This window comes from Netta rufina, assembly GCF_964035555.1.
Source record: "Netta rufina genome assembly, chromosome: 1".
Taxonomy (NCBI): Eukaryota; Metazoa; Chordata; class Aves; order Anseriformes; family Anatidae; genus Netta; species Netta rufina.
The window spans coordinates 152,931,268-152,947,000 of record NC_140123.1 but is presented as its reverse complement, the minus strand read 5'-3'; the positions used below and the strand labels follow the sequence as shown (position 1 = coordinate 152,947,000).

At 51.9% G+C, this 15,733-nt stretch overlaps 3 protein-coding genes across 3 annotated transcripts; 1 reads left to right on the top strand and 2 right to left on the bottom strand.

The window, feature by feature from the left end:
- Nucleotides 1-69: 69 nt before the first annotated feature.
- On the top strand, nt 70-8,198 carry JOSD1 (Josephin domain containing 1). The gene is made up of 4 exons (XM_084291513.1): nt 70-373; nt 4,611-4,739; nt 4,875-5,069; nt 5,835-8,198. Exons 1-4 carry the CDS (start codon nt 186-188, stop codon nt 5,932-5,934), a joined length of 612 nt encoding a protein of 203 aa, XP_084147639.1. The 5' UTR covers nt 70-185; the 3' UTR covers nt 5,935-8,198.
- Nucleotides 8,199-8,432: 234 nt separating this feature from the next.
- On the bottom strand, nt 8,433-9,997 carry TOMM22 (translocase of outer mitochondrial membrane 22). The gene is made up of 4 exons (XM_084283230.1): nt 9,850-9,997; nt 9,641-9,759; nt 9,429-9,546; nt 8,433-9,191 (listed from the first exon to the last, which is right to left on the bottom strand). The coding sequence occupies exons 1-4, from the start codon at nt 9,955-9,957 to the stop codon at nt 9,117-9,119; spliced, it is 420 nt and encodes a 139-aa protein (XP_084139356.1). The 5' UTR covers nt 9,958-9,997; the 3' UTR covers nt 8,433-9,116.
- A 241-nt stretch (nt 9,998-10,238) lies between these two features.
- Nucleotides 10,239-12,127, bottom strand: CBY1 (chibby 1, beta catenin antagonist; the record flags this gene model as incomplete). The annotated part of the gene is made up of 4 exons (XM_084282021.1): nt 10,239-10,521; nt 11,303-11,418; nt 11,502-11,607; nt 12,050-12,127. The coding sequence occupies 4 exons, from the start codon at nt 12,125-12,127 to the stop codon at nt 10,441-10,443; spliced, it is 381 nt and encodes a 126-aa protein (XP_084138147.1). The 3' UTR covers nt 10,239-10,440.
- Between the last annotated feature and the right edge of the window lie 3,606 nt (nt 12,128-15,733).

The window sequence follows — 15,733 nt, the reverse complement described above, 5'->3', positions numbered from 1 at the left end:
AGGGGACGCGCCGGGTCTCAGCGGGGTATGGGAGGTGGGTGGGGGGGTGCTGTGGGGTGTGAAGGCGGGGTAACGCGGAGCTGAAGGGGCCGGCCGCGGGGGTAAAGGGGCAGCGGGCTGCTGGCCTCGCTCTTGGTGGAGAGACTCGAGGCGCCTTCGTTGCTCGCCGCCCGCCCCGCGAGAAGATGAGTTGCGTGCCATGGAAAGGTGACAAGGCCAAGTCGGAATCAGCGGAGCCGCCCCAGCCGCCGCCACCGCCGCATATTTACCACGAGAAGCAGCGCAGGGAGCTGTGTGCCCTCCATGCCCTCAACAATGTCTTCCAGGACAGCAACGCCTTCACTAGGGAAACCCTGCAGGAGATTTTTCAGAGGTAGGACGCTCCCTGCGCTGGCGTTGGCTTCCCCTTCTCCTCAGTTGCTTGGAGGGGTCCTCAGGTCTTATTTTGGGTGAGAAACAGAACAGAGGTGTTCAGAGTATGCCACTGCTTTGAACTGAATAATAGCTTCTTTTTAAACACCTCTCCTGCCTCTTTCCTCCCTCCTCTCCATCTAGAAACCCCCCCTTTTTTTTTCCTTGTTTCTCAAACGACTCTGGCTGCCGGATTTGGGTCCGAAAGCTTTGTTGCAGGTGCTGTCATGTGCTTTACTGCACCGTCTCTTCCCCCACACCCACCCTAATGCATCTTCTACCCACCTTCCATACTCTTGTCCCTGCCTGGTGTCAGTGTGTTGCCTTTGCATTAGTAACGGAGGTGGGGATGGACTTGAGAGAGCGAAAGCAGCAGGAATGACAAAGGGGTCACCCCCAAAACTTCCCCATTTCATACTGCAAAACTTCTGAGCTGTTAGAAATCAGAAGCTTTGCCCATTGAGGGACTTACTCAAGCAGTTACGTGAAGTTCTTCAGGTGCTGTCGGCTTTTTTCCGTGCTGTGAGATCCTGGGTACTCTGTCAAACCGGATTTGACTTCAGAAGCTAGATCCATGTTTTCTGCAGCATTGTTAAGCATTTCCTGGCAGTTTCAGATAACTAATAAAAGCATTTTTGAGTTTTACTGGAATAACTGTAAATGATGAACGTGCCCTGTACAACAGCACATGTTTTACTCACTGTTTTATTTATGTTGTTTATGGAAATTGTCCTGAGCATGCCTTTGAAAACCCTGATGGCTTTTCACTGCTGAAAAACTAAGGAATCAAAGAGGAAATGGAGTCTCCCCCTGATGCTCAATCTGCAGCTCTTGGAATTGTTAGAACAACGTAGGTTATGCTTGGATACCCGTTACCAGCAACCAACAGCACGTTGCGCTAGCTCCATGGAGCAAATCACGCGCCGTGGCAGCAGTTGTGCGGGTCCTGGTGGACAAAGCGGTCTCAGGGAGCTGCTCGCCTGGTGCTGCCGTCCCAAAAACGAGCGCATTTGTGGAACAGGGGCTTGACTCATCGAGTACACGCCTGCCTTTCTTTGGTGAAAGAATCGTGGTGATGGGTAGCCGCAGCTATCAGATGGCCATGCTGTTTATGACGGTGTTGTAGATAATATTCCTATTCACCAAGAGGAGCTGATCCGCAGCGGTGTGAAGGCGCTCTTTGTCCAGCGGAAGGACTCTGTGGTTTTGTTCCAGAGCAGCGATTGTCAGAATCTCAATCGCAGATGGATTCCTGTTGGCGTGAAGCACACCAAGGCAGTCCATGTGATAGAGGTAGTGCGGTGATCTAATTAGTTGGTTTTCATTGGGCTTGGTGAGAGAGAATTAGTGCATTGCCTGGAACTTCTCAGATGGAGGTGCTGCTCCTCTGGTGAGACTGCTTGCCCTAGAAGGAAGAATTTCTCTCTCCTTCCAGCCTGGTTTTGATCCATTTTAGCATTCAGGTCAAGATACGCAGTTGATTCAACCCCACAGAAGTATGGAATAGCCGTGGAAATCTGTCAGAAACAGATGAGCTATAAAATAGGCACAAGAATCGCCACCACCCTTGCATCTGCGTTGGGTTCTTACTTGTCTGGCTCTTCGACTTGCCTTTCAGTAGCATGGTCTTAGCTGCCTTTATACAGTGCTTCTCCATTTCTCTTTCCTGTGTCTCGTCATAGTCTGTGCGTTAATGAATGTGACAAAGGACCAATGAGTGTATTTAATACGCTGCAGGAATGGTGCTGGGTACAATTCTTATTTTCTTTTTTAAGCCTGGTGTTGACAAGGTAGTGAAATCGCAAATAAGCTTAAGCTTTCTGTAGCGCTGACCACATCCCTTGAAGAATAATTGAACTGCGTTGCTTAATCATTAATTTCCCTTTTGTTGCACTTCACTGCTGGAGGCCAGTGTCCTCTGATTATTATCATTATCTCAAGTGTATGTCAGAGCTTGCTACGAGCTCCCCTCTGGTTCTGTAGCCCTCCCTCTCTTCTCTTCCCTAGTCCAAGAACTGTCTTTTTGGTGTTTCTCTGGCTTTTGTTCCAGGAAGGGAGATTGTTCGTTCCAAATGTTGCATGGAGATGCAAACAAAATTGCTTCGCTTCCCTTGAGCCTGTTTGTTGAGATCTGGTTAGGAAAGACAACTTTGTGTTGGAGTTTGAGCCCGTTCCGTTAGGACAACATGGTGACGAAGGTTTGTGACTTAGGAAGCTTGGAAGGGTTACTACCAGGGATTCTGTCCAACTTTGTCGGTCTTCAGTCTCTAGATAAATACTTTTATTATTATTAAAGCGGGGGAAGGCAATTTTGTTCCTTGTCTAATCAGAATCCTTCAGCTGATGACCGGACATCATTTAGGTGCATGTGAGTAGGAGTGTGTTGGGGTAATTCTTGATGAAAGTTTGTTCGTGGGTAACACTTCTTAGTGTGTTGCCTCTTATTGTTTTTTTTTTTTTTTTTTTTCCATCTCACTTCTGGAGCTCTGAAAGTTGCAGGAAAGGACAAAGATACTTTCAGCCCTCGAGTGTGCTTGTCTCTGGAAAACTGCGCCACAAGGGGGTGCTTGTGCGAGCCAAGCCCTGTTCATTGGGAGGCTTTCCTGGCTTGCCAGCGCTCATGAGAGCTAATAGGTTGAAGCAGTGTTCCTGAGGAATTAGTTGTAGCTGAGTGATCTTGCTTTATGGCCATGCTGGCGGGGCTGTGACGAGCTGCAGCAGCATCTCTGCGATTATAAGATTATAAAGAACAGCAGAGAGTTGGAGGCTGGGAACTCTGACTTTCTGCAAATGCCACAGCCTTGCTCAGAAATGCCCAGCGGCAGGTACTGAGAGATTTTGGGGTTCCCACGTTGTTCCAGGCTCTTCTCCCTGCTGTAGGTAACACAGCAGCCTTCCCAGGTTGTTCTTCAGTAGTTGGCTGCGCCACAAGAAGACAGCTGATACAGAAAATTATCTGTCCGTGCCTTTCCTAGCCTTGGCTGGTCTGAAACGCCCTGCCCTGTAGCTGAACGCAGAGGTGCTGAGGTGTTCTTGTGGGAGGAGCGGTGCCTGCAGGACTTGCACCGTGCTGAAGGCCGAGCAAAGGGTGTGCAGGAGCATCAGGAGCACGGGGGGATGGAGCCAACGTGAAGGAGAAGCAGGGGAAACGTAGGTAGCTGGGTGATGTGAAACATCTGAGCCTTGTTCTCAGCACTCAAAAGAGCAGCCCATCACAACGGAACTGGGCTCAGGCTTCACTTTCTTCTTTGGCATTGCATGACCTTGCCCTGAGGGGCTCCCAGTTTCCCCACCGTGCTTGTTCCTCCAGCAGCTGAAACCCATTTGTCCTCATAGTAACTCACTGCCTCATCCTTTTCCCTCCTTACAATGTCTCTTGGGGGAAAAAAATACTTATAAAACTGTGAAAGTGACTGTGGCATTTTATTATTATTATTGGTACGAGTCTCCATCTTTTATGACTTGCATCCATCATCTGTGTTTGTAGACAGCAAATATTCCTGTTTTTTTCCATAATAACATGATGGACTGTGATTCCGGATCTTTACATATTGCACTAATACAAGTGGTGTCTTGGCAAGCTTATTAAAGCTTAAAAGATTTGTTAGCAGCAAAATGAGCTGTTCAGTTCCCTACAGCAACAGATAGATGTGTATTGTAATTTTTTAGCAGAGGCAGTGCTTCAGAAACCCCCCAAACCCAAACGTCTTCATGCCTTTGTGTGCAAATACCCTTCATTCACCAGCAGGGGACAGGAGAACGACTTTTCCTGCAGCCAGCCTACCCTAGCTCTTGCCATCTCATCCAGTCATCAAGACTGATGGTGACTGTTGAACTCTTGAAGTCGTGATAACCGTTGTTCTAAACGGCAAACTGGTGTTTGTTCCAGCCCTCAGCTGAGGGAATGATAATTAAAGCACTGTTCAGAAGTATCAATGAGCTCAAGGAGAGGAAAAAGCTTCACACTTTGCAGTCTGTCATGTCAAAGCTAGGATCCTTGGTGGTTTTGTGTAACAAAGTTGTTGCTAATGTGTTATTTAGCCCCCTCGGTCCCTTGGCTTGAGGGATGAGGGGAAAATGGACTAGTTCATGGTTAAACAACAAACAAACCCCGTAAAAACAGCCGTAGAGATTTATGGCAATTTTGGAATACGGGTTCGACAAGCACCTGCTAGAGCAGCCTCTTGTTCTGTTTGCAGGCTGTCTCCCAACACCATGGTGACGCCCCACAAGAAGAGCATGCTGGGGAATGGGAACTATGATGTGAACGTAATCATGGCAGCGCTTCAGACCAAAGGCTATGAGGCAGTTTGGTGGGACAAGCGCAGGTATTGAGAAATTGTGTGATTCCAGAGATGGCTGCTGTCTGTAACGAAAAAACACACAAAAAAAACCCACAAAACAGGTGATGTTAGAGTACCAGAACGTAATCTTCTTGCCGTTTGTTCTCTGCACTCTCCTAGGGATGTTAATGTCATTGCCCTGTCCAACGTGATGGGCTTCATCATGAACCTGCCCTCCAGCCTTTGCTGGGGTCCCTTGAAGCTCCCCCTCAAGCGACAGCACTGGATCTGTGTCCGGGAGGTGGGAGGCACCTACTACAACCTCGACTCCAAACTCAAGGTGCCGGAGTGGATTGGAGGTGAAAGCGAGCTCAGGTGAGTTTGTTCAGTTGTTTTCGTGTGTATTTGTGGGTTTCTCTCCTGTTCTCCCTTCCCTGCTGGGAATTTGTCCTTAAACCACAAATGTTTCCACCCCAAGTTTTTAATTCCATGGGATGCCCCGAACTGAGCCTGTGGGGGCTGCCCACAGGCAGCAGCTCTTCAAGCACTGCTCCCACACGGCTCCACACCACAGGGTCCATCCATCCCCCAGGAGCAAACTGCTCCAGCACAGGTCTCCCACGGGTGGGTGGCAGCTCCCCCCAGACCCCTGCTCCTGCGTGGGCTCCTCTCCACAGGCTGCAACTCTGGCCCGGGCCCTGCTCCTGTGGGGGCTCTCCATGGGCCGCAGCCTCCTCTCCACGGGGGCTCCAGTGTGATCAGATACCAATCTCTGCATTTCCCCACAAAGATCTTTCCAGCTTAAAGCGATGCAAATCTGCCGCGCAGGGCTTCTGGTAGATTTAATGGTGTGTGTGTGTGTGCTCTTCTTCAATAAATCTGGGCTTGCTACGGAGTGAATTTTGGAAACGTGGGCTGGAAGATAGCAGAGAAAACATTGATTTGACTTTCACAGTTACTGCGATTAATCCAGGTTTGTTGTTAGCAAAAAGCTCATGGGCAGGAAGGGGCTGCAGAACCACGTCGAGCGGCTGGGTGGCGCTCTGCTGCTGTGAGCTGGGGTGAAGACATCCGAAAGGTGGTGTTGGGGAGAAAAACATCACCACAAATATTCCAGGTTTCTGTTTTACCTTGCTGCAGGAAATTTTTGAAACACCAGCTGAGAGGAAAGAACTGTGAACTCCTGCTGGTGGTGCCAGAGGAGGTGGAAGCACATCAGAGCTGGCGAGCTGACGTGTGACCCGGACCCACTCTGTCCTTCCACTACAGCTCTGCCCCTTTTCGGAACTCCTGACGTCCTGAAACCTGGATAATGGGTGCCCCGACTCTTCTCTTCTGGACCTTCCTTTCCTAGGCTCTTTCCTTTCTTCCTTGGTGCAATAGGGCAGTGGCTTAGGACACTGGGGGCGGTGGGTGGGGAAGAATCGAGGGCAGAGTGGAGGAAACTGGAAGCTAATCACTTTAATTACAAAGGTGAGCGAGCTGTGTGCCCTTCAGCTGACCAGAAGGCGTCGCGCTCTTTAAAAACTGGGCTTTGGGACCAGGGTGCATGGAAGCCTCTGGCCTCCCTTTCCCCAAATCATCCAAGGCTGCGCGTGGTCAGTAACTCCCCGCAGAGCTTACTGGGGAGGAGCAGGGGCCGAGCACGCTGCCGCTCCTCTGCACGTCTCCAAAACAAGTAGTCGTGAAGGCGTCTGCAATTCCAAAGAACACTAGGACTGGTACGGGGCTCAGCACGACCCTGCGCTTTGTAGGGGTGGCTTGTGCCAAGAATTAGAGAGGGAAAAAAAACGAAGTGTCATCTTCCAAGAATTTCTTTGGGTAGCTAGAGGGTTCCTCGCCAGGATCTCCGAGGATTTCTGTCTGTGCCTGAGCGGTCGTTTGGCGATGTGGCAACAGCAAGCGCAGGCTCGTGGAGGAGTGTCAGGTTTCTGAACGTGGTGGAGGCGGCAGTCTGCATGGGCTTTGGTACTGTCCTGGGGTTTGTTTTCTTCAACATCTGAGGCTGCTTTGGTTTTCTGCGTGGTCACCCGGTGGTTTAGGGGCTGCTCGGTGAGGGGAATAACCCTGAGGGGGTTTTTAGAGGAATTCATCCCCTCTTTACTTCCCTCTTTCCACAAGTCTAGCCCGCGGTCACAAATGTCACGCAGGATGTCCCAGAAGGAGCTTTTCTACCAGGGAGTTTAAAGTTATGAAGGCAAAAAATCATCCTAGGGAGGGAAGGTTTGGTAATAGTTAGGTTTTGCCTTTCTGTAGTCGCTTGCAGCTGATGTGGGAGGTGCAGAGGCTCCACCAGAACCTTCAGCCCGGGGCCTGGTGGTTGAACCAACTTCTCTTTGAGCGCTGGCTGCCAAACATTCCACTAAGGGCAGGCGGCTTCTTCCTCCCCTCCCTTCCGCGGGGGAAAACGTGACCGGCCACGGAGCCTCCGGGAGGGGTCTGGGTGGGTTGGTTTGTCCGCTGGGCACGCTGTCGTTCCTTCCACGGGGCTGAATTCGGAGCAGAGCTCGCTGCGTTTAGCAGCTCCTGGCCGGGCTGCTGTTTGCTTCCCTCCTTTCCACCTGAGCTGGGGGTTAAACAGTAACCGAAGGGAAGGGAAGGGGCTCCAGCGGCTCTGCTCGGGGGGTAGCGAAGCCTCGGAGGGCTGCGGGCTTTTCACCCCCTCTCAGTTCTTTGTCCCTGAGAGCTCTGCGAAGCGCGAGCAGCTGTTTGGAGCCGGACGGGAGCGCTGCACCGCGCCTCGCCATCCCCAAGGGCAGAGGCTGTGCGACGTGACAGGACCCCGGTGGCGTTCGCTGTCCTGCAGCGTGCTGAGCACAGCCAGCTCCTGTGTTCTAAGAACCCAAGGTTTCTATAAAAAGTCCCGTTTCGTAACACATTCCAGTGACCGATACCAGCCGGCAGAGTTTTTAAACACTTCACAAGCAGAATGCGAAGCCTGCAGCCATTCTGCTCCTGACTTGAAGCCATTTCTTCAAGAGAGGAAGAGGGGGAAAAAAAATAAATAAATCTCAACAGCAACGTTTTCTATGCTGATTGAAAATCGCACTTTGGAGAAACCCTGTTTGCATGGAAACTGCAAGCCAACGGATCAGTGCACAATATGCAAAGATGTTTTAAAGGACTTTGGGGCTGCTTTGCCTCTCCTCGCCTGTCAGCAGCTCTCCCGTGGGGCAAAATAGCGTGATCCAGCTGCTCAGGTAACGGGAACTGACCGGTCACGGCCCTGGGGGCAGCGAGGCTGCTGCGACGGGGTGGGCACACCGGCCCCGTCCCGCAGGGAGGAGGGGGAGCCCGTGTTTGTTTTCTTGCTTGTTTGGTTTTGTTAGAGCCTTGTCTTGGGTTTGTTTACAGAGATGTATTTTGTTTAACCAAATATGAAAAAAAAAAATGGGGAAAAAAAAAAAACAATTTCCATATAAATGTCCTATCACTTCTGTATGTTCAACTGAGTTGTTCTGTAACAAATTATGTAAAGGAAAAATAAATTTTTTTTCTTTGGTTATAAAATGGAGGCCTTGGGGAGAGTTAAGAACCCCGGGACTTGGTTGGTGGTGCTGAGGCAAAGCCTCTAGAATCAGAATTCTAGGTTTGTAAAATCTCCCTAAAAACTCCCTCAAATTACCCCAAATTTTCCCAGCCCCCCTCCCCCTCAGCAACACCGGGCCTGAACAAGAAGGGTCCCTCCCTGCACAGCCCCTCTCCCCTCGAGGAAAGAACTGAGGCTCTCGCAGGGCCGTCTATTAAAACCACACTGCTCAGGTTGGATTTATTTAATATTCGATACAAAAAAATATGCAGCTGATATCTGAAGGCCTACTCTACGACGCGGAGGATCAGCACGGACGTGATCTTTGTTAACCTGGGCGGCTGCTCCCTCGGTACTCCACACGCACACACACGAAGTCGCAGTGAAAATATTCGCACACGTGGCTGCCCAGAGGATTATTTTTCTTTTTTTCTCCAGGGGTACAGCTACCTGCACCTCCTCTTCCTCCTCCTTCGCTTCACCTGCTGGGACAGTCGCTGCTTGTTCTATCGCCGGTGTCCTGAGGCTTCCAGGTAGCCCCGAAAGGTGAGGGTTTGGCCGCTGCCAGCTGAAGCCCGACTCGAGCCCCGGGATGGTTTAGGAGCTCCCCGCTTTCAGCTCTTTGTACCTGGTAGCGGCGCGATGACTGACTGAAAGAAAAGACTCACGACTTGTACAGGGGGGAAAAATGCAGGCAGGAGCCATCATCAGGTCCAGACGGGGGGAATTCCCCCCCACACACACGTTATGAACAGGTCAATGTCCCAAAGTTATAACCAAAAATAAAAACAAACAAACAAAAAAAAATGCCCTGACCCAACAAATCAACAGTTCAATACAGCATAATCTCAAGGTCTTCCCACATGATACGAATCCAACGCAGCTCCTACGAGTTAGATTTTTCCAGACAGTGGAGGGAGGGCCCCTGGCATGCCCCCAGACAGCCCCGTGTTGGGTCCGAGGAGGATCTGTAAGAAAGAATCGATTAAAAAAACAAAGAGAATCCGTAAAGGGGCTGCACCTCGCTGCCCTCCCCCAGCTGCAGCGGGGCCAGTGAACACCCCTGGGGCCAGGCGGGAGCCGAAACCACAGCACGGCACAAATCACGCTCCGATTTCCAGAGCTCTGCCAACACCTGATGGCTGCGAGGCCGTGCGGGAGCCGGACCCAACGGCAAGGAGAGGGCTGCGGCGTTTCAGCCTCACCTGTCGCTGCTGCAGCTGCTGCTGCTGCTCCATCTGCAGCTTTTCGGTTTCGAAGACGACAGGAAGCACGAGGATCATGAAGGAGGTGGTCCCGATCCACAGAGCCGCCCTGGAGAACCTATAAGGAGGGGAAGGCGCCGTCGGGAAGGTTCCTCTCGGCCGCTTGCAGCCGCTCGGCGTCCCCAAAGCCCGCCCCCGGCGGCTGCCCTCACCTGTACACCTTCTGCGCCACCGTCAGCGACAGCTCGAAGGTGGCGCCGGCCGCCGAGCGGACGCTCTCGGGGAACATCTCGGTCAGCCCCCACAGCCGCTCCGCCAGGGTCTCGTCCAGCTGCGGGAGACAAACGCGGGGTCAGGGCCCTGCCGGCCGCCAGGGTCACCCCGCTCGGGTGGTTTTTCCCCCCCCTGCGCTCCCCGCTACCTCCTCGTCGTCGTCGTCCTCCTCCAGCTCGTCCTCCAGCTCCTCCGCCTTGCCCGCGCCGCCCTTAGGCAGCAGCTCCTCGGCGGGCAGGGGCGCGGGGGCGGCCATGGCCAGCAGCGCCGGGGACGGAGCGGGGCAGCGAGGCGCAGGAAGCGGAACCGCGGCCGCGGCGGCGCCGGAGGAGGAGCGGGGCACGGCGCGGGGACAGCGCCACCCGGCAGCGCGGAGGTGGCAAACAGGCGGCGGACAGTCGGGGGTTTGGGATCCAGGCAACGTTTAATGGGAAAAAGGGGCGAGGCTGCGCTGTCTCAGGGCGTTAGGTACCTGCAGTTACACGGCCGCGAAGGGAGGCTGTAAAGTGCTCCGATAAAAAAAGACAAGTGGTGATTAACAGCGCTGTGCTGCGCCTGATCAGGCGCTGCAGCATCTCTTATAGGACCCACAGCACCACAGGCATCTTGTGCGTGGAACAGAGTCCCTGTGTTAGTACCGACACAAGTCCCAGGCATGCTGCCTGCAGGGGCAAGGAGGACTTGTAAGCCAGCCTCCTGGCTCCCTCCTCCTCCAGCCAGCTCCTCTTCTTCTTCTTCTTCACTTCCTCCTCCGGCTGTGGCTCTTCAGTTCCTCCAGCTCCTTCTCCATCAGGTGGGACTCGGCGGTGGTCTCGGAGAGCTGCGAGGCAAACGGCGAACAATGAGGCGCTTTCCGAAAACATCACAAAAATTTACAGCCGCGAGCCAGCACCCGTGTGAGAGAGTGTGTGTGTGTGTGTGTGTGTGTGTTCCCACTTCAGCGAGAGGGGAGCGGAGACGCCCCGCTCAGACAGCCCAGCACAAGGGGCAAACAGCTCAAGTTGCTGCTGAGCGCAGGGCTCCAGCCGCAGAAGCAGCTTTCCAGTTTTAGAACATGGGAAGAGCATACGGAAAGGAAATGATGAAGGAACGCATTTTTTTCAGACTGACATAGAGGCGAAGTCATTTAATGTGCTGAGAATGTATACACAAACCCATTGCAAGAAAAAGGTCTCCAGATTTTGAGTGTGAAAGCTGTGAGTGTTGTGTAAGGCTGAGTTTCAGTGAATTTACGGCTTGGGAATTCCTTCACCCAGAGGCCTGCATACGGAGGAGATGGGAGACCACAGGGAAGATCCTGGAGCTTTAATCTGTGACCAGAAAGTGTGACTGTAACGTGACTTCACATTTAGGGCAGAGCCTGGAGTGGCAAAAGTGATGTCGTACTCCCTGCTAAGAGGAAACACGGCACTTGCAGGGGCTCCTGACCAACCCAGTCACGCTAAAGCCAAGCCCTGCTGCTAGAGGAACCTCTCCTCTTGCAGGATGAGCAGGTAAGGGCATACCCACTGCAGTAGGAGCCGCTTCCTTCGGTGCTCCCAGAACCCTTCACGTGGGCACTTCCATGGCTGCAGACAGGCGGAGGTTCAGTAAGGACTCACCATGTCCAGCAGAATATCCACTTTCAAGCGGAGCAGGTTGTTCTCCTCCTCCAGCTGCTGGTTCCGTTTGCGCAAGCGCTGCATTTCCCTGCGATCTCCCGTGAAGCTCCCTGACTCTGGAGGAAACAAAGAGACCGCGATAAGGACCGTCAGCCACCCGTGACCATCGCAGACCCGCACACACCGAGCTGCGCTCTACCTGCCACCCACTGGCCGTTTTCAAACTTCAGGCTCTGGCCAGCAAGGTTCATGGCGGGGCTGCCATACTCCAGGCCCAGCTCGATCTCACGGGTGGATCTATCCATCTGCAGGGAGAAGAGCACGCTGAGTTTTACAGGAACACAACGCCACCACCACCACGTTCTCCCATTTCTTAGTGACCAGGGTCCCAATCTGAGTTGTCAGGCTGGCCCTGGAGCCAGGAATCCTACTCATCCTCACGCGCTGCCGCAGCAGAGGACCGTGTCCTCTCATTACCATGCCTGAACTTCCTCCCACCCAAACATATAATCCAGGTTGAGCAAACAAACTTTATCCCCAGAATGAAGACACCATCTGAGGATTAAGAGGGAGATGTGTTTGCTCTTTACGGTCTGTTGCATTCAGAGTGGCGTTGGCAGCGACCACGCTCATCTCCCTGGGGTTTAAACCATGAGGGGAAGCTGTTCGGGGTGGTGTCTGTGGCGATGCAGACCCGAGCCACCCCACTCGTACCCTGGCACCCCGTGACCCCAACCGGCGGCTTACCAGGTGCAAATTGGAGAGCGAGGCGGCTTTGCGGGGCGGCGTCTTCTTGGGGCTGAAGGTGTTCCCGAAGAGAGGCATGGCGCTCTGCCCTCCCCGGAGAAGAAGAAGGAGAATAATAATAAGATGGGTGAGGGCTGAGGGGCCGGGTCCCGCCGATGGCCGCCCCCCGCCTGAGGCGGCTCCGTGACGGGACCGCGCCCCTCCCCCACCCCACCCGCACCCCCCTCAGCACGCGGCCGCCTTCGCGCCTCCGCGGCCACGTGACCGAGCCGAGCGCGGCGGTTGGCTGGGGGGGAGCGGCGCGCGCCCGCCCGTGACGTCAGCCCCCCAACGGCTGCGAACCGCCGCCAGGCCCTTCCCGCCCTCGCCCCCTGCCCCACAGCGGCCGGCACATGCGCACTCGCCACCTCCCCCCCCCCCAATACGGCCGGGAGCTGGGGGGGCGCGGGCCGTACCACTCGAAGGGACGGGGGGAGCCACCCGCCCGGTCCGCGCTGAGGAGAAGCCGGCGGGGCAGAAAACCCCTTAAAGCCAACTCCCTTCTGGCTCCGCTTTCCCCTCCCGGCACCTTAGCAGCGCAACAAGCGGGCTCAGCGAAACACCACCCCCTCTACCCTCCTCCCCCCTACCCCCCCGCCCTCGCGGTGGTTGGGTCTGCCCCGCCGTGCGGGGGCGGCAGGAGCGGGCTGTTCCATGGGGATAAGGGGGGGGGGGGGAAAATCACCTCAGTGGGGCAGCGACCCCCGGCCGCTCCGCGCAGTGGGCTGCTCCGCCGCGTGGCCCGGCAGCGGTTTGCGGCCGGCGCGTCGCCATGGCGACGGCCCTGGGGCCTGAGGGGGGGGGGGGGAGCCCTCCTTATAAGGGCAAATGGGAGCGGGAGGAACGGGAAAGCAGTAAAAAAAGGAGAAAACGAGAACGTAGGCAGGCGGTTAGAGGGGTTTGTGGAGGCTAGGTGGGGATTTTGTGGGGTTGCGGGGCCGCTCAGCGCTTAACAGCCATACGTGTCTGTGAGGAGGGTGGGAAGTGAGGCGAGAAATTGGGAATAAAAATGGGGAGGACATAAAGTTAGTTATGGGACGGGAAACCTGCCCCTAAATGTGTGCTTGTGGGTCAGAGACCGCGCAGGAATGAAGAACTCGGTTCCTAACCTTTGCTTTCTTACCCCCCCCAACTGTTCTTAAAGGCATTGAAAATGTTGAATTTCCAAATAAATGCTCAGAAGAGCTCCAGAGGGGAGAAGAAATGCCACGAGAGGCTCAGAGACAAAGGCACCAATATTTCCATTATAAACGCTCAAGGAGTTTGTTACTGGAAGGGGCGAGCAGGCTTTAAACGTGCCCTGCCAGCTCCATAGGGGTAGTCGCGTTCCCCTTCCTAGAGGAATGCCGTATTCTGTATAATAAGTTATAATTGTATTATAATCGTAAATAAATATATTCTGTATAATAACAAAAACTGTATTATACAGTTGTGCGTGTGAGTTCTTGCACTGGGCAGGATGAGCGTTGTAGTAACGCATCATGACTAGTACAAAATCAAGCAGTCTCATTTATCCAGGGCCTCGCAGAGATCCTCTGACAAAGGCAGGCTCAGAGAAAGGCAGGCAGCCTGTCCCCACCACCTTGGCGTGTGACATGAATGCGTATTTCTGTACACCTCACGGCCGTGCACACAGATGCTAGTTTGTACGGCGAGCCTTTTACAGTCCGTAGGGCTCGTGAATGAGAGTTTAGAAAGCTCCAGAAGTTTGAGAGCAAGAGAAAGAGGTTCAGTGTCTGACTTTCAGAATGATTTACTTCAGGAATCTTTCTTCCTTTGCCTGTTTTTACTAAATTTCATTTCTTGCCAGACTTAATTTCCTCGAAAAATGCCGTGGAATTTCCTCGCTGCACCAACCTCTCAGGCTATCCTGGCAACAGCTTTTGGTGTTTTTATCTCCACTTGTATCAGGTAGTTATTGGGATGAACTGACCGTTGCTATTTATAGCGTTGCCTCTCAATATATTGTATTGTTCTCCTGCCAAGGGATAGCTGGACATGTGACTTTAGACGTGTTAAAAGCATTATGGTGCAGCGCCGTGTTCTGTGCCTGTCACTTTGTGGGGAAGGGAACACCTAGTGCAGTCTTACCTCCCAGCACAATGAGTATGGAGATCGCTTAGGATTTGCAAAAGCTTATTGAACACTGAGGAACCTGCATGCTGCAGTCATCATGTAAGGAAACCGCGTATCTTTTTATGAAGATGTTGTTGGGAAATCTGGTGGAAGGCTGAGAGAGTGACAGGATGAAAGGTGGAGCACATGACAGTGTAGAAGTTGTGGAATAGGTTCAAGCTATTCTTGGTGGCCTAATTTGGAGCATCTTCAGGTTTTTCAGGTTGCAATCAATACAGAATTGATGCAATCAATACAGCTTAGATGATCTGAGAGACTCTTTTAACTCCACAGTGTTTCTCTTGCCTTTTTTCATATACACTGAGGTAATATTGTTCTGTTATATCAACAATTAGAGAGAAACTCCACCGACTAGTGAACTTAGACAATCCAGGCTTATTCTGATGTCAAAGAGAACATTCATTTTAATTATTGCTGCTTGAAGCATGCTGTGTTCACTGGTGGGCTAAATAAGACTGAGTTGACTGAGTGTAAAACATATACTTTTTTTTAATATATATAATTAAATTAATTTCATGCCCAATTAATTTCTTCAGCAGTGAGGTAATTTGTTACCTCAGTGTTCTGCAGTTAATTAAGCCCTTTCTTCTAGCATTATAGATACCAGAATATGTATCTCACCTATATTTTATTTATGAAGCAGATAACTCTTTTTCTGTTTCTCTTTTCATTATAGTCAGCTCAAGAAATAAGAGGCCAGCTGTCTCACCTCACTGCAAACTTCTCTCCTCCTCTTTGACTGTCACAGTTTTCACCACCAGGAGGCCCTCACTAAAATGTGTATAGCTAGGCAGAGGAAACAGTCAGTCAAATAAGATGCAGAAATCCATCATCACAGGAGCAGTCTGGAACTAATACTTATCCTATAGAGACTTTCACAGTGATGTGTAGGCATCTATTAATTGACTCTTACAGGGATCCTAATACGCAATCATCCGTTGTACTGTGACTTTTGAAGACACGGAGGTGTAATGGGTGTTACCCTTAAATTAAATCACCAAGTGATAACCAGGAAAGTTCATGCCTTTGTCTTCTGGATAATAAAATTTTATAAAGAAAATATTCAAATGAGGGAAAAGCACTGTTCTAATTTCTAGTCACTCATTTTTGCCCTCTATGTCTTACTGAAATAATATACCTTCACCTAACACATATGCCTTCGCTCTGAGCTTATTACTTATTCTTGGGTTCTTCATTTTCTTCTTCTCACAGAGGGCTTTTACTGTCTCCTGAAGGTTCTAAATAGCTATATTAGCAAACTGTCTGATTGTTCTCTCTTGCTGACATCATCTTCCTTAAAATAAAAAAAAGGAGAGGGAGAAATGTTTTAATTCTTCTTTTGCTAAATATGACAGTTCTATTTAATTATAGGCTCTGAATCAATTGAAACTTTGGTTGTTACTTAATCCAAAATAAAGAGTGTGTATGCTTTCAGGTCAGGCAGATAGTACAATCGGAGGTTTGTCTGAACTAGTGAACTGATAACAGAGTATCGATACTTGAGCTGGC